Source organism: Jatropha curcas, chromosome 11 (genome assembly GCF_041381405.1).
Source record: "Jatropha curcas cultivar XTBG-Jc1 chromosome 11, XTBG_Jcur_1.0, whole genome shotgun sequence".
Classification (NCBI taxonomy): domain Eukaryota; kingdom Viridiplantae; phylum Streptophyta; class Magnoliopsida; order Malpighiales; family Euphorbiaceae; genus Jatropha; species Jatropha curcas.
The window spans coordinates 405,800-425,291 of NC_143161.1; the positions used below are offsets into that span (position 1 = coordinate 405,800).

Consider the following 19,492-nt stretch of genomic DNA (forward strand, 5'->3'; position numbering starts at 1 on the left):
CTTTCATTGCATCATTTTATTTCTTGTCTTTTGGCTTTAAACGGGGACCAAAAGAGGAGGAGCTTTCGTTCCCCATGGTGTAGGAGATATCCTCTGTATGCAGGTGCATATACATCATCTAATTGGCCCCGTTCGATTTGTCACTGTCTCAATAGTTCCAATTCAGTAGTGCCCTTCATCTTCTCTTTCTGTTGGAAAGTTGGATGAGCAATCAATTAATGATAGTCATTATTTAATAATTAATTAATCTTCTATAGTGCATCTGAAAGGCCCACTCGATAGTGAAAGAATTGATTTTATTTTACTTTTCTTGATTTTTGCTTAGCTTAGCACAAGAGAATCTCAATTAAAAATTAAGTAATTAATTTATGGAAAAATTATTATTTAGTCCTTGGGGTTTGCCATAATTATTTAAGTAGTCATCGACATTTATACATATATTTATAACGTCGTTAAGGTTTGCCACTGTCATATTAATTTGTCCTTCCGTAAAAAAAAATACATTTTTCCGTTAATTTTGAACGGAAAGTACGAAATTATCCTTTGGAAAAATAATTATTTCGTCCCTGAGATTTGCCATAATTATTAAGTAGTACCCGATATTTATACAAATATTTATAACGTTCCTGAGGTTTACTTCCGTCATATTAATTGGTCCTTCCATAAAAAAAAAATAAACTTTTTCCGTTAATTTTGAGTGGAAAAGACGAAATTATCCTTTATAAATTTTCATTGACATTATTATTAATCCATTTCCTCTAAAATACCTAAAACTCAAATTTTCACCATCTTCCTCAACCCAACGCGGTCTTCATTGCCACCACCGTGTCTCTGTCAAGTATCATCCCCATAATCAGATTACCAACAAAATTAAAAAGGAAAATAATTATTTCGTCGCTGAGGTTTGCCATAATTATTTAAGTAGTCCCCGCCATTTATACAAATATTTATAACGTCCCTGAGATTACTTCCGTCATATTACTTGGTCCTTCCATCTAAAAAACACACTTTTTACTGTTAATTTTTAATAGAATGATCAAACGACCCTAAATCCTCTAATCAAGGAGAGAGAGATAAATGGATGAAGGATGATGATGGCTTGATTGAGTTTGGATGTTGGGTTTTAGTTTTGTTGGTGATCTGGTTATGGAGATGATACTTGACAAAGACACAGTGATGGCAATGAAGACCGCGTTGGGTTGAGGAAAATGATGAAAATTTGAGTTTTAGGTATTTTAGAGGAAATGGATTAATAATAATGTCAACGAAAACTTATAAAGGATAATTTCGTCTTTTCCACTCAAAATTTACGAAAAATGTGTATTTTTTTTTATGGAAGGACCAATTAATATGACGGAAGTAAACCTCAGGAACGTTATAAATATTTGTATAAATGTCGGGGACTACTTAATAATTATGGCAAATCTCAGGGACGAAATAATTATTTTTTCAAAGGACAATTTTGTCTTTTCTTCTCAAAATTAACGGAAAAAAAGTGTATTTTTTTGATGGAAGGACCAATTAATATGACGGTGACAAATTTCAGGGATGTTATAAATATATGTATAAATGTCGGATACTACTTAAATAATTATGACAAACATCAGAGACGAAATAATATTTTTCCCTTAATTTATTAATAATACACAATAAGAAAAAAAGGAAGAAAACTCATCAATAATCTTTTCACATCTATTTAATTATCAAAATCATTAATACATTGCGTGCAATATAATGTAAATGATGAAATGTATATGGATGGCATTGGTTACCTCGAGATCTCAATTTTATAAGTAACATCTTTAAATGCTATTTCCCAAATATGAATTGCTTATTAAATTCAAGACCATTGACCAAAGAGCCAAACAACATTAAATTCTGTTATTGCATTTTATTTCACAAAATACCCCCATGCCAGAAAAACAACATTTAGGGTAACCCAAAAAAAAAAAAACAAATGGCAGATTGCAATTTGCAAGAAAGTGTCAAAATATATTTAAATAGTAAAATTACAATCACGGATTATAACTTCATTTAGCGTTATCTGTTAAATAGTAAAAAATCCAGTAGACTGTTGGGCAGTAAATAAATGCAGCATGGGTTGGATTGCAAAAATTAAAAAGGTAAAATTTATAACAAGTAGCTATTAATTTATTTGTCTACTTATTCTCCTTTTTCATTATTTAAAGAACCATCCCAGGCTGCTCCAAAGCAAGGTCACTGACCTCAAGTGAGACTGTAGTGGAGAAGAAAAAGAGAGAGAGAGAGAGAGAGAGAGAGAGAGAGAGAGAGAGAGAGTATGGAAGCTAAAGTCCTCTTCTTCTTTGTTCTGTTATCCCTATCAGCTGTGTCTCTCAGGCCAGCTTTTGCAGAAGATGAACAAGACCCAGGTCTTATTATGAACTTTTACAGGGACACATGTCCTCAAGCTGAAGACATTATCAGAGAACAAGTTAAGCTTCTCTACAAAAGACACAAAAACACTGCTTTTTCATGGCTAAGAAACATCTTCCATGACTGTGCTGTGCAGGTAAGTAACTCGGTCCATTCTTTTTTAGATACGTTTGAACTTTTCTTTCTTTTCCTGTAATTCTTGTATATACATGTTTGCAGTCATGTGATGCTTCACTGCTGTTGGACTCAACAAGGAGGACCTTGTCTGAGAAGGAGACCGACAGGAGCTTTGGTCTAAGGAACTTCAGATACCTTGACACTATCAAAGAAGCTGTAGAGAGGGAATGTCCTGGAGTAGTTTCTTGTGCTGATATTCTTGTGCTGTCTGCTAGAGATGGCATTGTTGCGGTATTCTATATTTTCCTTTCTTTTCATTTTTATCTGTTAATTTTTTACTGAATTTTCTTGATTTACTGTGTTTGGGTACTAGATCTGAAAATGGACATCAGGTTTGGACCAAACTGAAACTTTTTAACCCAACTGTATTTGCTGTCCCCAGTTTAATTTAGGTTTTGTTTCTGCTCTTTCTGACAGATTTGTACTGTGTGATACTGCATTTTTAGAAAATCTTTAAACTAATTCAAATTATTATCTTTTCAACTGTTTCACATGCAAACTTCTTTGTTTTCAGCTTGGAGGCCCTCACATCCCTCTGAAAACGGGAAGAAGAGATGGAAGGAAGAGCAAAGCAGATGTGGTTGAACAATACCTACCAGACCACAATGAAAGTATTTCTGTTGTTCTTGAGAGATTTGCAGCTATGGGTATCGACACTCCTGGAGTGGTTTCCCTGCTAGGTATATATGACACGTATTTTGCATGCAAATAGGCACCAAATCCAAATGGCTTAACTCAATATAGCAATTAAAAGTATTCTGACTTTTTTTTTTTTTTTTGTCCAACAGGAGCTCACAGTGTAGGTAGAACTCACTGTGTGAAGCTGGTGCACCGTCTATACCCAGAGGTTGACCCAGTGCTAAACCCTGACCATGTTGAGCACATGCTCTATAAATGTCCTGATGCAATTCCTGACCCTAAGGCAGTGCAATATGTAAGAAATGACCGTGGCACTCCTATGGTACTTGACAATAATTACTACAGAAATATTTTGGACAACAAAGGCTTGTTGATAGTAGATCACCAACTAGCCACAGACAAGAGGACAAAGCCTTATGTAAAGAAAATGGCCAAAAGCCAAGATTATTTCTTTAAGGAATTTTCTAGGGCTATTACCATTTTGTCTGAGAACAACCCACTCACTGGTTCAAAGGGTGAGATCAGAAAGCAATGTAATGTTGCTAACAAGCTCCATTAGATAAAGCTCAAAACTTTTCTTCTTCGTTTATAAATGAGGGAGAGTTGAATAATAAGATGGGTATGCTTTGAGTTTAAAATTGGGCACTTTGGTAGGGACTGGTGAGTGGGAGCTATTAGTGGTGGTGACTATGGTGATTACTTGCACTACTCTTTTTTTCAGCCTGGATAGGTTTGCTTCTTTTGTTGTTGATGTTGGTGATGGGCATGGGGAATGTTGACATGTATGTATGTATGTATGCATGGATGGTGTATGATGCAGGTATTGCAATTATCTATGATAAGTTATTGATGATTCATGCCTTTAAGCTTAAGCTTCTGATCTATCATGAGGTCACCATGATTGCTGCTTTTAAACTATATTTGTAAGAGACTCCATCCATCTCGAGATATAAATAAACAAGGGAAAATGATTTAAGAATTAAAAATTTGTAATAAAAATAAACATTTATGCATCAAATAATTTGAATTGTTGTATATAGAAATATGAGGATCAACAACATTTAACGAAAATAAACAATATATACAAGAAATGACAACTTGAAAAGAATCAAGGTTGGTCCAGGCTTCAAAAGCGAAAGGATAAGATTCCCTAATCAGTGCAAAAAACCTATACTATATAAATCAAATGTGCATATGGTGGGTAAAAGAGACAAATAATGTGACAAATACATGGAGCTATACGGAAAGGGTTGTGGCCTGTGGGCCTTATAGAGAGGAAGATGTTATGAGTGGTAAGTGGCATGAGAAATCTGAAATTTCATTTATTACTGAACTTCCAGAAATGCAACCAACAACAGAATTTCTTGGTATGCATATATGATGCCCAAAACAGTGTTAGCTGAAATTTAAATGATCCTGCAGACTTTTTTGGTCCACAGCCAATTCAATTGTAACCCTCATAACTAATATATAGTTCCAATCCAAGGACCAAGTTAACTGATTATTGACAAGACCTTGGATAGTTGGATTCTTAATTTTTATTATTATCAAGTAAATGATTAAAAGAAAGCATGGTCATCTAATTTTAACAAGATTAAGATTCATTTTATGTGTAAAGCTCAGCAAATTTAATGGCCGAAGCCTCAGAATCATATATTCACTGTGTAAATTGACAAATAGTTGGAACATGAACTTGGAAGATGCACACCGGAAATGCAGGAGAGGCCTAATTCCTAAAGCATGCATTTCAGTGCACATTTCTCGGCTAGGATTATTTTCAACTGGCTTTAATTTACATGAAACACATAAGTTTATTTGTATATCTGCTATTCCATCATTTGCAGCTTGCTGATGCCTCTTTTGGATCTGTATTGCTAGAACTACTATCCGAATCGCTCTCAGCTTCCACCATAGTTACATCATTCTTCCTATTCTTTTCTGCAATTTTGGGAATTAAGGAACCGCAAGAAGGATGGGTGTAAAAAGGCTGAGGGTGTACAGAGATGTAGTTTGCGGTGGAAGGAAAAGCTTGGTAACCATATGTAGAGGCATAAGGGCTAGGAGGAAATGCATTTGGTGTAGACCAATACACCATAGGCATGAATGTATTTGCTGGCTGTGGTGGGAAAAAATGATAAGGGGTTTGATTACTGTAAGGAACATTGGCACCAGAACTGTTAATTGCTTGTTTATCGGCTGGAATTTGAGATGGTATGGACTGGAATGATGCTATTGCTGCCTGAGTTTGAACTGAGGTATAGCCCATAAGGCCTAACTGGGTGGCAGTTGCAGAGCTTGATGGAGTAGACTGATGAATTGAGGATCTTGGAAAATTATGAGTCTTACTTGTAGAGTTCGTTTGTTTCTTGCCTTTCAATTTTGCTGAAACTGTCTTCCCAGTTAACTTCTGAGAATCTGGCTTGGCCAGCTAACAGGACAAGAATGTAGCAAAAATGAAAGATTGATCAGTGTTAGGTACCAAAAACATATGTCACAAAGAGATAATGAATATATCTGTTAGCTGGCATTTATTTTTCAAGAATCAAATAGATTTTTTAAGCCATTAAGAAGAGAAGGAAAGGGGAAAAAAAAAGCAAATACAATCCAAGGTTTGTTATTGACCCAAATAAATATTCGACAGGATGTGTAATTTTGAAGTTGTTTTCTTACTGTATCAGAAGTCATTGAATGTGGCAGAAATAATTCCTCTCCTTCAGCATCTGCATCTGTCCTGCAGTAGGAAATTTGTGAGTCAATGTAACAGGTAATTTCTCGTTCACCAAATTATAATGATTCCAGAATGATAACCTGACAATGCATTTTAATAGACATTAAGAAAAATGTATGAATCCTACTTTATTTCTTAGTTCTGAAATCAGTATATCCTAAAATCTTTTAGCTCATTTACCTGTAATACTTCTGCAGCAAGTCTAAGTTCCTGTACTTGGTTTCCCTTTGAACCAGGTCATCAGGGAAACCAGCCATGAACAGAAGTGTGATTCCCAAGGCCTTAAAGAAGAAGCTTCCGCTGCGAATATGGATTAGCATTGCCATTCTACAAATAACTGGCCCAAAAGATTTTAGCTTGTTTCTTCCCATGCGCTGCCTGACATATCTGGAAAATATTATCCCATGAATGGGATCAGATTGGGCCATTCCCAAACATTTTCAGTCAGATGAAAACAATAGAATCAAAAACAGATATATTGCAATAGGAACTGAGCAAACGGTGATACTGTACTTACTCATTTTGGGGAAGATTTCTTGTTCTTCCACCATACTTAATGCACAGAAATAAACATGATGGGCAGCTAGGATCAGATGGACGCATAGCCTTCTCCTCTTCAAGTATCTGAACAGGACACAACGTTGGGTTCTGATGGTTTGGAAAAAATATTTTCCTCCGGACGCCTGGATTTTCATAGAGTACATGCTCCTGTTGATTCAGTTATCATAGTTGCTTTATTTAATTTTTTCATATCAAAGTCATCAAATAGTTGTTTCATCAGCAAATAAAAATGGTTTGTTTATAACAACCTAAAAGGACATTCTATAAAACCTGAATCATATGATGCGAATTACAAAACACAAAATTTTAGTCTTCAAAATGGCAATATGACAACTCTGATGTCTAACATTTTATTCATTCTTATTGCTATTATAAAATAAGTTGCTTACCCCTGGATCTTTTGGCGACACATACAGTTCCCCTTTCCTCAGAATGCTGAAATGATTGAAATCTAATTCATATATATCATCAGAGCCATGCCTTATGCCGAGAGAGGAAAAAACTATGATCTTTCTAATGGTGTGAGACTGGGCATTTTTCAGTTGGAGAGCTTCTGACTGTAGTATCCTTCTCACTTCCTTCGGACAAAAAGCCATCTTTGGTGGCTTTCTAATTGGCGAAATGCTTCTATGTCCCGTATTAAACGCTTCCTTCTTGAAGACAGGATCATCAGCTGGTGTCTTTTGACTTCCAATAGTTTCAGTTTCTTTCTCATCCAGTTTTTGTAAATACCTATTGTTCTTAGTTTGTTCAGTAGGTAGTATCAAATATTTCTGCGTACCAGCATTTGTTTCTTGGTTTACATCTGGAAACGTTAGATCACAATTTCCAACAAAATAACTTCCCAAACACGATACATCCAGTTGATTAGAAGTGTCATACGTTTCTCCATTTTTGTGATCAACTTGTGTATCAACTTCTTCACAGTCTTCTTCTTCTTCACTGTCATCCGTATCATCACAATCTGCAGCTAAGTCCTCATCTTTCGATCTGTCAGTGAGCAAAAACTGAGTCTCATCCATGCTCATCCAATTAACTAATCGGTCTTCCACATTTGCATCTTTTGGTGGATCACATTGAGACCCATGCTTGAACTGTAATGGTGGTTCACCATTAACGGCATTTTTCTCTTCAAATCCATTATGAATAGCTCCTGTCTTCGGTCTTTTAAACTTCTTGTGGCTTCTTTCTGTTGCATTGAGACATTTACCCTGAGAGATAAAATAAGAATGGCTATTTAAGGTTGATGTCAATGGCGAAGCAAGTAATTCAGTTAAGTTCAAAACTCCATTTTTGCAAATTTAAGAAAGATTCTTACTTTCAACTCCATATGATCAAAACAACACAAGGTGTTCCATAAGTCCAGAGATTATATTCAAAACCAAAGTAATCTATAATCTGAAAGATTATTCTGTATGTTTTCAAAAGCTTATACATTTTTGAATATGCAATCAGTAAATATTTGCTGAAGTTATAATGGTACGGTATCATATTCCACTAGCCAAGTTCTTAAATAGAACTACTGGTTCATTGATCAAAGACATCTATAGCAACTCAAGAGTGATAATGACAATAAGTGAGAGAAAAAAGATATGCAGTAGCGAGGGAAAAAATTGCATGATCAGGGTGAAACCAGAAAATATCCAAAAATGAGACAATCACAGGTTGGAGGGATAAACTGATCCACCTTAATTAAAACAACGTCAATGGGGTCAAAAGAGTAGAAAATGAATCCCCAGTAACATATTACTGATATACTTCAAAGGAAAGTCAAGAAACTAATTAAGGCAAAAACACAAATAGGAAACGGGCGAGATCATACTTGGCCCTGAGAGAAAAAGACGTCTTTATCTCTTTCCTGTATTTGAGCCTCAAGTACTGAGATTCTCTTCATAAGCTCAACATTTTTCTCTCTTTCCCTTTGTAACTCAGCTGATATCTTTGCGACAATATTGACAGTACCTTCACCTTTCGATTCTTGCTCTATGGAACACAATGCAGAGGCATTGATCAAACTAGGACAGGATTGGAGCTCCACCATTGATTAATGGACAAGAAACAACAATTAAAGAATATATAATCGATACCCAATAATTAAAACCTCAAAGAAATGCTTCCAAGATCAAAATACCAAAAAGAAATTAGCATTTTTAATCAAAACAACATGTCCGTTCGTTTAGTTGATGGACTTTGAAAGCAGAACCTATATGAACTAGGTTGGTCTTGTATTAAAAGCCAAAACTAGTCCAAAGATTTTCAATATATCAATGTCAAAAGACTTAAAAGAAAGAAAATATAGATTAAGTCCGAGTCAAAGAGTGAAAGTTGAAGCAACCTGTAAGATATAAACAAGAGAAGAGAAGTTGATGAAACAGAAACAAAAACAAGTATTTTTGGGTTTTGATTTTCTGTTTCAGTTTTGTAAAAGCAAAAGAGAGCGGCGAAGAGTGAGGCATGCAATCCCACGTGCATCTCTTTCTCTTCTTCTTGTTTTTACATTTGCTTTTAATTACTTTTCTTGTTTTATTTATCCAAGTCAAGACTCTCAGAGGCACTGTTACCTTTACATATAGTTTTAGTGCTTTTGCTTTGATCTAACAAATGCAAACCAGCCATTAATAGATCAAGAAACAGTAGTTTACTAATCACGCTCTGCTTAATTGAGATTTTGCATTGTTAATTGTGTCCTAACCCTCTCGTATTTTATTGCAGACGATGATGATATTAAAACAATAACTACTGCCTTGTTATATATATAAGTGGTGTGACCATACCCCATTTTTAAGCAAGCTAAAGTAGCATCCGAGGCACTCCTTCTATTATTATTACGTAGTTAGAATAATAATAATAATAATACAACTATGTTATTCTCATTTTACATTTTTTCAACATTAATGTTCTTATTTTAATGTAGTGAATAAAATATATATTATCACTTAATTAAGTTTAAAGAAGGGAAATTAAATTAGAAAATCAATTGAATTCTCAAGGACACTCCTTTGACGACAATTTGCAAACATTTAAATAGTGAAATGAAAATGAAAAAATAATTAATAAAACTTTGCTGTCTGTGTCTGTCTTGACGAGAGAGTCCATGACTCCTTTTCCCAGGCATAAAGAAATTGTGTGCACACGTGCATATAATATAATGCCTAGTGGGTTGCAATATACAAAACCAACCTCACGTGCAAAGGTAACCCAAATGGTTGTCTCTAATGAAATTTGTGTCAGGGGAATATGAAGCTAAAACCTTGGATACCATTCTTCTAATTTTAAATTATGGGAAGCCAAAGAAATCTCTTTACTATGTTAGTTCACAGATAGACAAGTTAATCCTTGTATGAGTCATAGATCAATCAAGTTTGGTTCTGGCAGCCTTAAGTCTGTGTTCCCTGGAAAGAAAGTGCTGGTTAAGGGAAAGAGTCCTTAAAGATTGCAAGTGGGGTTGCTTTTAGATCATATGTTCTGGGAAAAATTATAATACGGTTTCTTTAATTTGGAAAATACAATTAGTATGTCCTAAAATAGACTTTTTTTTTTTTTTTCTTATTTTTTGCTTTATACTACTAAGCCTTTTCATCTAATTTTTATATTTTTTCTGTTAAGTGTTTTATGAAATAACAAAACTACTCATTTTCTCAGCTTTAGTATATTTTAAAAAATACATAGACGAACTAGTTGTATTTTTCAAACCACGAAGAACATAATGTAATTTTTCCATATTAAAATTTTAATCTTCTCCTTTGGGCTCTGCTTTTCTTGATGGTTTAATGGAAAAGATTGAACAAAAGGAGCTAGTGGTATATATAACAGAAGCAGAAGCAAAACATGAAGAAAAATTGATATCTTATAAAAAATTCAGGGATAAATTAGTTATATTTTACAAATCATAAGGACCATACCGTAACTTTTCCTATATTTTGTTTGTTTAGTTAACTGTGCTTGACAAAGCTAAGTCTAGTAAGAAACAATTGGATATCTAATACTATTGATTGGCTTCACATTTTATTGGACATATTACTATTTCTAGTGCTGGGATTAAATTGGAGATACATAAAAGTCAACAAAAATAAATAAAATAATATTTCCAATAAGATGATAACCCAAATCAATTTTTTCAAATCATAATAAATTTGGTGCTACATTGCTGTTGTTTCTCTCACTTAGCTGCCAAATGCATTAAAGTTTCCACTGTCAGACAGCAACCTGTTGTATGAAGAAAAATCCACATGATCTTAAATTTGTTGCTCCACTTTGCTGGTTTTAAACTCAAGTGCAGGGCAGACAGGGATCTCCTTGAAAAGAGAGGCGAAATGGAGACAATGGCAAAAGATGCAGCTTTAAAAGTAAAATTAGCTTATGTTCTCAATTTCACGCCACAGACAATTCAAAGCAATTCACCCTCTTGGAAATGGCAAACGAAAAATGTGTTTTCTGATTTGCAGGATGATGTTTGAATTACTTTTAAATAAGTTTAAATCTGTCAGGAAAATTTGATAACCTGCCATGCAGAATAATGCCACTGGTGGCATTGTAAAAGCCCACACAAACGATACAATGAAACAATAGTAAAATATAACAAAGAAACTTAGCTATCTGAATTATTTATCAACCATCACAGGTTCAGTTAAAAGATCATTTGATTAAACTCCATAGAAAAGAATCAGGTCAGAATGGAGAAAGGAAAGGAAAAAAAAATTGAAAATGGAAGAGACCATAAAAATAGATATGCACAAAGCCACAAACTAAAAACAAAAATTCCAAGCAATCCAAACTAGTGATCAACTGCCTGTTGAGAATTCAAGGTGGCAACTGGATTGTTGTACTTCTTACCTCTTCGGAACCTTGCCCCAGTTCTTCTACTGTCTCATTAAACAGTAACATAAATCCCATGCCTAACCAAAAAAAGCCTTTCTAATTATTGTACTCCACTTCTCATCATTGTGCAGAACTCTTCATAGTTGATTCTCCCATCCTATCCATTCAAAGGTATTAGTATGAATAATAACAGAAAGATAAGGTTTCTGAAGTTCAAATAATTGATCACTTACATTATCTGTATCCACCTCAGATATTATTTCTTTAATACTGGCTTCATCTCCCATGCCATATTCCTTCATGGAAGACTCTAACTCATCTCTTGTTATGTACCTGTAATGAACCAAAAGTTGTAGACCTCTAGCCTTCAAGGAATTTAAGTTACATAAAGTAATTTGCTACCAGAACTGAAAACTATAAATCAAGTGGAAGATGAAGAAAAGTACGCATGAAAGACTTCAATATCAAGACAGTATGGACAAAAGTATGAAACACAAGTAAATATATGAATTGATTCAGTTGTTAAAGTTTCTTCAAGATATTCCTGATATATATAGTCTAATAGTCTTTTTGATGAACAACAAGAAGGCAAAATATGAAAATTACATGCACTCATTTATTAGTCAGAGATCCATAAAATAATGGGCAGCTAATAGTTTAAAGAAAAAGTGGCTAAAGACAGGAAGACAGAAATCTCACCCACTGCTATCCTTATCAAAGTATTGAAATGCTTTGTATAGATGTTCATCTCTTTCCAGTTTATATCTATGCATTGTAGCAGAGATAAACTCAATGTAGTCAATTGTTCCATTTCCATCCACATCAGCCTGAAATACATCATATATATGAAGGATATGATTTTCAGTGAAGTATGAGATACAAGTTGAACAATAAGATTATGTTGGGGCCCATTATTACTTACCGCTTCCATGAGTTGCTTAACTTCAGTTTCTGATAGCTTTGACCCAAGTCGAGCCAATCCTGTCTTCAGTTCTTCATAGGTGATTGTGCCACTCTTGTCAGTGTCCATGTTTGAGAACATTGCTTTAAGACCTTTAATTTCTTCTTCAGATAGATTTTTAGCAATGACCTAGAGAATTCAAAGGGACAGAAATATAATAAAAAAGAAATGGAAAGAGATACTTTCACTCAGACAACTAAAAAATAGGAAAATTGTTTTAGTATTTATGCCTGTATAAAGCAAATACTCTTATTTTAACTCCAATAAAAATAACAGAGTGAGGAAGATTATTGAAAAATATTTGAAAAACTAAAGATTAGGAACACTGAAGTTAACAGCTTTCTTTATAAATAGCAGTCGGCCAACTGAAATCCACTGCTCGTGTTAGACCTTTGAAGGGTCTACCATATGACCAGTGAGTGGTAAACCTTAGGTGTCAAGGATTTAAATCGTAGTTGGGGTTGTGGTTGCAACGTGGCTTCTTCACAGGTCATGCATGACTCATTACCAAAACATAACAATCACTATCACGGAGAGTAAATTAGCAAGACTAATTTCTTCTTAATGGATTTGATTCCACAAAATAACTTCATTACATAGAGAGTAAACGTAGGCCAAAAATAAAGATTCAGACTTCAGAGGATAACTAAGAATCAGAGCACAGTTCTTCAGGGGCGAATATGGCAAGCTTTTACTAAAAGAGGAGTGCAGAGTAACTTAAAAACTTTACCTTCAAAGCAAGCTTCTTGAGTTTATTCATTGCCCTGAATTGCTTCATTCTAGAGAGAACTGCATTATCTATAGGCTTGTCTGGTGCTGCATCTCCATCTTTAATCCATGGGTGGTCTAACCATACCAAAAAAACAAAAAAGCATATGCTGTCAGTAAGCCTAGCACAGAAGCTTGATGTCACATCAGAAAGGTCAACGAACAAAATGACATTTGGTTGTTTATTCCCTGCTCCTACCCCTCACCCAGCCCTATGCTCACCAAGAAGAAGAAGAAGAAGAAGAAGAAGAAGAAGAAGTGAGAGAGAGAGAGAGAGAGAGGAAAAAGACCAACGATTATACATAACATGCAAATAGCTGTAAATGTAGCTCGTGTTAAGAAATCAAATTCAAATCAATTCTTTTTCTCAGGGAGAAAAACGAACAATTTATATTGAACAAAGAACTCATGGCTAGAGAAAAAAAAAATACAAAAGGTTCAACCAAATTTCAGAGGAAACTATAGGCAGTTTTATACCAAGAATTTGTGCAGAAGTGATTCGATTTCTAGGGTCCTGAGTCAGCATCCTCCTGACCAGATCTTTGGCACTTTCAGATATTGATGGCCATGGTTGACTTTCAAAATCAATATGTCCTTCAAGAACGGCATCAAATATTCCTTTTTCAGTTTCTGCAATACAAATTGAACAAGATCTAATTAATCTGGCCTTTGGAAGTGGTTAACAACAAATCTAAAATGGAAAAAGATCATTCTAAAAATAAAAATTAATTAGTCAATTTTTATTCATTACCTCCCCAAAATGGAGGTACACCGCTGAGTAGAATATATAAAATAACTCCTGCACTCCAAACATCTATTTCCTTTCCATAGTTACGCCTTAATACCTCAGGAGCAACATAGTAAGCGCTACCTACTATATCATGGTATTTTTTTCCTGCAAAAGATTTTCGGATAAAAGCAGTCAACAAGAGCATTTATAGTCACATAACACGAAAATGCAAGCTTACTAGAAGCACATGCAAAAATTAAAGATATGGTGACACTAACAGCAGCATCTACACACAAATTATGTCAGTTATCAGCACACAAGAACTCATCAAATTTCTTCAAATCCCTCCATCTTTCTCTAATTCTATAGGATGTATATGACTATCCAAGGCATAGCAAGAAATTGGACATTTCCAAATGGCCTTATTCGTATTTCCGAGCTTAACTGATCTTGATACCAAATTCAGAACTCTTTCCAACATGAACAAGGTACATTGATATTTTCATAATAACTTTATAAGCTGCAAAAGTGGTACTTTCTCTGCTAATGCTACTAGCCAAGTTTAGCTTACCCATATATTTGCTTAGCAATATCATATTCATCACAAGCAATGTTGTTGTTTCACTTCCTCACATGCCTAAATTGGGGATTAGCACAATTGTAGAAGACCAATTCCAAGATTTGGTCCCACAATAATAGCCACATCATTAATTTAAAGCCTGAACCAATTGTGCAGAAAGGAAATAACTTGCATATTCTGTATATGCTAAAACAGCCACCAAGCTATATTCCCAGTATCTCATTCTAATATAAGATGTTCAAATGCGTGATTCTAGAATGAATTAAACTAATTCTCCTACTCTTTGAGTATATTCAGGAATCAAAGTCGAAATTTTAAACGACATTTACAATCATAAAAAACATTCTCAAACAATTCAGGAATTGATGTATCATATATCAGATTAACAGACACATGATATAGAAAGAACATAAAAGGGATTAAGAAATTGACCTTCCTCAATGAAGACAGACAGTCCAAAATCTGTGGCCTTCAAAGTGGCTCCCTCATTCTTGCTGGCTAGCAAAAAATTTTCCGGCTTGAGGTCACGATGCATCACTCCCATAAAATGACAACCGTGCACCACTTTCACAATGTCTTTGCAAATTTTAGCAGCATCCCTCTCTGAATAATGCCCCTTAGCTATAATTCGATCAAAAAGCTCCCCACCAGCACAAAGCTCCATAACAAGATGGACAGATTGCCTATCTTCATAGGCACCCCTGAACTCCACAATGTTTGGCTGCCCAGACAAGTGCTGCATAATCTGAACCTCTCTCTTAATATCTTCTCTATCACTCTTACTTTTTAGTTTTCTCTTGAGTATAGATTTGCAGGCATAAGTGTCCCCAGTAGAGTTTTCTGTGCATAAATAGGTAATGCCAAATTGGCCTCTACCCACTTCTTTCCCGAGAGTGTAGAAGGTCTTAATGTCTTCCAAGGGTTTTCCCAGTACAGTCTCTGGATTTTGAGCTGGCCCTGTTGTAGAGTTGGTGGGTGCTACTCTTACTGAAGCCGGGGGAGGTGTTGATGGCTGTGGCTGTGGCTGTTGCTGTCTTGTTTGTAGTTGCGGGGTCTCTGTCTGTTGGGGTCTTGTTTGCGGTTGTGGAGCTTCTAACTGGATTTGAGGAACGGTGACTTTCGGTTGCTGGATTGCCTGTTGTTGATACAGTGGCTGATGATGGTGATATTGTTGTGGTTGGTGGCTTGAATTACCAGGACTGTACCCAGTAGGCTTTGGTTTTGAAGGCTTCTGTTTACTGCTGTAACAACCCATCTGATGATCAGGATATGGGATTCAATGGAACAATGAAAAAGATGATAAAAGATTGAAACTTTGGATAAGAAGAAGCCAGATTCCGGTTTGGGAGTAGAAACCCAGATCAAGTTTTGGGCTTTTTCAGTTGAACGGACCACAGAGACATATATTTAGACGACGACAAAGATATTATACAAGTTGCAATCAAATCCTGTACACTGAATCTGCATAAAAAGGGAAATGTTATGTATAAGCCAGGTCTATCTACGACGGATATTACAGAGACTTTTCAAGTCAAAAGACAAATGAAGGGACTGTAATCTTATTGGGTTATATTATATGTGAAAACGCGTCCTTTAACTGTAATTAAATGTTCATCTAGAATTTAAACGTGCATGTATTTTGTGCAGGTAAACGGTATTCCTTCTATTTGAAATGAGGTAATTAGTTCAAATTCGGTAAAAACAGCTTGCTTTGGGTTGCATAATTGAGAGATTTGTGGCTTAATCTCATAAGTTTACATTACCAAATATTTGCATAATCACAGAGAATAATCAATTAGACAATACATAAGAAAAACGAAAAAGAAAATTGGAGAAAGTATCGCGAACTCGTGATGTATGGGACCATAGAAAAAGATTCCACACCAAACAAGAAGAAGATCAAAAATCCACATTTGCAATCAATTCCTATCATGACGGAGCTAAAAAGTAGATTCCCCTTTTTGCTTCTGACGTTGTTACCGCTGAACCATAATTGCACTTCTTTTGGCATTTATTGAAATGCAAATTAAATGTTATCATAATCATTCAATTTATTTAAATTATATTAAATTATTAAGTGAATTGATTATATTAAAAAAATTTTATTATTTATTAAATCTACAAATATGATAAATATTGGAAAGTATAATAATTTCTCGATAAATATTTGAGAACGGAATAAATATTCATATTTAAAAATAAATTCATTCTTATACAAGATGGAATTTATAATAATATTTTCACAAAAAATAATTACATTTTTTTTAGGAACTAATTAATATGGGCTCGCTCATCATCGTATCTACTCAATAATAATAACAGACACGTGTAGATGATAGGCTAAAATTCAGTGGGCTAATTAGCCTTGCAAGCCCATACAATTTGGGCCTAAAGGGAAGCTAAAATCAGATTGTTAAGCACTGAGTTGGACTGGCTATCATGTCTTGTACTCTTGTATATATATAATTGCATTTTCTTTTTCTTTTTTTTAAATATATATACCTTTTAATTTTTTACTCTTCCCATTAAAACATTCACACTTTGTTCATCCATCACAAAAAAATAATTTCTTTTAAAAAAAGTAAAATCAGTAAAATACATATATATATATATATATATATATATATATATATATATATATAAATTCAAAAAGATTAATCATGCTTTTAAGGAAATTAACTGAGACCATATTCCAGAATTCCTTCATTAAGTACTTAAAGTGATGATGATGATGGATGAATTTGTGTATCTTGTATAAGTTTGTTTGAAGTCATGTCAATTGCATGAATCACAAAAAAGAATAATAATGGAATCTAAAGATTACATATTGATTTTGATCATCATCTACGGTGGACCCTGTAAATATCATCAAACCTTATAGTGGTACTTACTACTACTCAATCACTCCACCAATACTTCTATTTTTTATTTATTTAAAATAATCCAATGGCTCTAAACTCTTGTGAGCCCAACAAACAGTAAAGTCCTTTTCCTGAAAAAGGTGAGTCACAAGGTTCAGACAACTCTACTATTTGTTTGAGCCCTTCATTACAGCCTCTATTGACCTTATCAACTTCTTGTTGTTGTTGCCACTGTGTCTCCATCTATCCCCTTCCATTAAAAGCAACCTTGCTTACTTGGTTTTTCTCCTCTCTTCAGGGGAGTTTTCATGTTTATAATTGTCTGTCCCTATCTCTCTTATTTAAATTAAAAACCATCTTTAATTGTGATTTCTGTTCAGACTAATTGTGATTATAACAAAAAAAAAAATTTTTCATTTTTCTTGATAATTCACAGTTGATAGGAATAGGAAGCAGACGACATGTCCTTGTAATCTTCATGTTCGGACCAATTTTTGCACATGCCTCCGGCTTCTGTTACTTACATTACATAAAACCTAACTAGCTAATTCCAAGAACTAGGAAACATCTGCCCCACATGAACAGTTATAAGTAAGAAATTACTCATCCTCTTGGAAACTAATAATTTGTACTTTGAAAGTACTTTCTCATCCCTTACAAAGCTTAACATCTAGGCTTTAGTTTTTTTTTTTTTTTTCCTAATTGTCTCCATAGGTATTTTCTAATTTTTTTTTTAACATAAAATTAATCTCATTTCGAGATTTTTTTCCATGAATTTTAAATTTTTTTCTCTTGAAAAATCAAAGCAAAACACATTTCTCCAATTAAAAGAGGTAGTTAAGAGGCTAACACGAGGATTTGAAGATTTTGAATTTAGCAATAAAAATAATAAATACGTAAAAATTTGGAGTCTAAATTACCAGAAGATTACTAACAAACATGCTCAAGCAGGAGTTCCAAATTCCAAATCTGGACAAATAGAGGCACCTCATCGAGCACAATCATGCTTGAGCTCACTCGTTGCAGAGTTTGACTCAATTCAAAGCCGAGTCAACTCGGCCGAATCATTGCCCAAGAAAAAATTATAAGCAATCTCAACAACAATAATAGCCTTTTTGGTTTTTGTTAACAAAACGATTATCCATCAAATCCGGTTTGGCTCCATACTGCATCGCGCACGCGCCTCAGGTCGCGGCCCTTCAGCGTCCTGCCTACGCCCTCGAACACAGAGGCGCCACCCATTTTCTTGCTTCTAGCATATTCACGCGCCAGGTATTCGTGTGGTGGAACCATCTCTGAGTCGCGGTCATCAAACCCATCATCCGACTCATGTAATGACTCAACCGAGTCGACACGCAGTATCTTACTCCAGTCCGGCACGTTTACCGGAGCTGACGTGGCCATGTGACGAGGAGATGCTGCTGGGGAAGCCACGCTGTCATGTCCTCGAAACTGGTGCAGGATTCTTGATGACGCCGTCTTGGCGGAAGAATCTTCAAACGCCAGAGACAACCCACCCACGTGGCGGTTATCCCGCGGAACTCGGCGGCGGCTCCTTGTAGTCATACTTCCGTTACTCTCAACATCGGCGCGTGTATTCCAATCTCCTTGTGAATTATCGACATTCTGTTCATTCCGGTCACCCGCATCATCAACCATCGACCATACGTCTTCCTCGCCTAGCTCGGATGAGTCCGTGTCGGTCCTGTCTTGGCCATTGGCATAAGCAAAGCTTCCAAGTAACCTTTCACTGCGGCTTGTTGTTAGCCTCCTGCCCTTGGCCATATAGCGGCCAAATTGAGCTGATGACCCAAAAACCCAATTTAAAAAGCAAAAAACAGTCTGTTATGAGTCCATTAGTTTGGCTCTATAACATAGGTTGGGTTTGGAGAAGAAGACATGTATATATAGCATTGGGAACTTCCCTGTAGAGGAAGGCTCAGTTTCATTTCATGTGAATTTGCGGTTCATTTTGTATGCATTTCCTCGCTATCAAATAATGGTTTTTATGTACGGTGACGCCAAGATAGTCACACGACTGTGTAAAAAAAAAAAAAAAAGAAAAAACTAGAGCTGAACTCACATGCTTTTGGAGGCGCGTGTTCAACACTTAAAAGGAATTGGTCAGAGGGGAGTGTGCTTATTTTGTCAAAGCAGAGTGAGATTGGGAAGTGACTTGCCGAATTTGGACATTGGATTATAAATTGTCATGCCTGATTTTCTAGTTTTAGTTATTTGGTATTCAACTTTACCATGTAATTTTCTCTTTTTGGTG

General features: G+C 35.1%; 4 protein-coding genes across 7 annotated transcripts; 1 reads left to right on the top strand and 3 right to left on the bottom strand.

Moving 5' to 3' along the window:
• Nucleotides 1–2,200: 2,200 nt before the first annotated feature.
• Nucleotides 2,201–4,076, top strand: PRXR1 (Peroxidase superfamily protein). The gene is made up of 4 exons (XM_012235957.4): nt 2,201–2,530; nt 2,614–2,802; nt 3,086–3,251; nt 3,360–4,076. The coding sequence occupies exons 1-4, from the start codon at nt 2,300–2,302 to the stop codon at nt 3,767–3,769; spliced, it is 996 nt and encodes a 331-aa protein (XP_012091347.1). The 5' UTR covers nt 2,201–2,299; the 3' UTR covers nt 3,770–4,076.
• A 293-nt stretch (nt 4,077–4,369) lies between these two features.
• LOC105650098 (uncharacterized) lies at nt 4,370–9,082 on the bottom strand. Its single transcript, XM_012236983.4, has 6 exons — nt 8,322–9,082; nt 6,889–7,710; nt 6,456–6,646; nt 6,119–6,325; nt 5,881–5,941; nt 4,370–5,638 (listed from the first exon to the last, which is right to left on the bottom strand). The coding sequence occupies exons 1-6, from the start codon at nt 8,538–8,540 to the stop codon at nt 5,045–5,047; spliced, it is 2,094 nt and encodes a 697-aa protein (XP_012092373.3). The 5' UTR covers nt 8,541–9,082; the 3' UTR covers nt 4,370–5,044.
• Nucleotides 9,083–10,569: 1,487 nt separating this feature from the next.
• Nucleotides 10,570–15,882, bottom strand: LOC105649337 (calcium-dependent protein kinase 2). Of its 4 annotated transcripts, none has more exons than XR_002286163.2 (9): nt 14,789–15,879; nt 13,798–13,941; nt 13,524–13,676; nt 13,009–13,124; nt 12,240–12,407; nt 12,017–12,144; nt 11,551–11,650; nt 11,333–11,474; nt 10,570–10,705 (listed from the first exon to the last, which is right to left on the bottom strand). XR_002286163.2 is itself a non-coding variant. In XM_012235958.3 (8 exons), exons 1-8 carry the CDS (start codon nt 15,609–15,611, stop codon nt 11,418–11,420), a joined length of 1,689 nt encoding a protein of 562 aa, XP_012091348.1. In that variant the 5' UTR covers nt 15,612–15,879; the 3' UTR covers nt 11,076–11,417. The 4 variants fall into 4 exon arrangements, 2 of the variants coding, with proteins under 2 accessions (XP_012091348.1, XP_089572505.1); XR_005178663.2 differs by lacking the exon at nt 10,570–10,705 and adding an exon at nt 10,715–11,000; XM_012235958.3 differs by lacking the exon at nt 10,570–10,705 and having other exon boundaries at nt 11,076–11,474.
• A 2,228-nt stretch (nt 15,883–18,110) lies between these two features.
• Nucleotides 18,111–19,102, bottom strand: LOC105649338 (protein S40-5). Its single transcript, XM_012235959.4, has one exon. The coding sequence runs from the start codon at nt 19,000–19,002 to the stop codon at nt 18,355–18,357; it is 648 nt and encodes a 215-aa protein (XP_012091349.1). The 5' UTR covers nt 19,003–19,102; the 3' UTR covers nt 18,111–18,354.
• Nucleotides 19,103–19,492: the final 390 nt, after the last annotated feature.

Excerpts from the sequence above, each read along its gene's own strand:
- PRXR1 (XM_012235957.4), top strand. The coding sequence starts at position 2,300 with ATGGAAGCTAAAGTCCTCTTCTTCTTTGTTCTGTTATCCCTATCAGCT. Across the intron at positions 2,803-3,085 it reads CTAGAGATGGCATTGTTGCG|CTTGGAGGCCCTCACATCCC; the intron begins GTATTCTATATT and ends CTTTGTTTTCAG. Across the intron at positions 3,252-3,359 it reads TGGAGTGGTTTCCCTGCTAG|GAGCTCACAGTGTAGGTAGA; the intron begins GTATATATGACA and ends TTTGTCCAACAG.
- LOC105650098 (XM_012236983.4), bottom strand. The coding sequence starts at position 8,540 with ATGGTGGAGCTCCAATCCTGTCCTAGTTTGATCAATGCCTCTGCATTG. Across the intron at positions 7,711-8,321 it reads TCTTTTTCTCTCAGGGCCAA|GGTAAATGTCTCAATGCAAC; the intron begins GTATGATCTCGC and ends TTTATCTCTCAG. Across the intron at positions 6,326-6,455 it reads AGAAATCTTCCCCAAAATGA|ATATGTCAGGCAGCGCATGG; the intron begins GTAAGTACAGTA and ends AATATTTTCCAG.
- LOC105649337 (XM_012235958.3), bottom strand. The coding sequence starts at position 15,611 with ATGGGTTGTTACAGCAGTAAACAGAAGCCTTCAAAACCAAAGCCTACT. Across the intron at positions 13,942-14,788 it reads GTCTGTCTTCATTGAGGAAG|GAAAAAAATACCATGATATA; the intron begins GTCAATTTCTTA and ends AATCTTTTGCAG. Across the intron at positions 12,145-12,239 it reads TTAAGCAACTCATGGAAGCG|GCTGATGTGGATGGAAATGG; the intron begins GTAAGTAATAAT and ends GATGTATTTCAG.
- LOC105649338 (XM_012235959.4), bottom strand. The coding sequence starts at position 19,002 with ATGGCCAAGGGCAGGAGGCTAACAACAAGCCGCAGTGAAAGGTTACTT.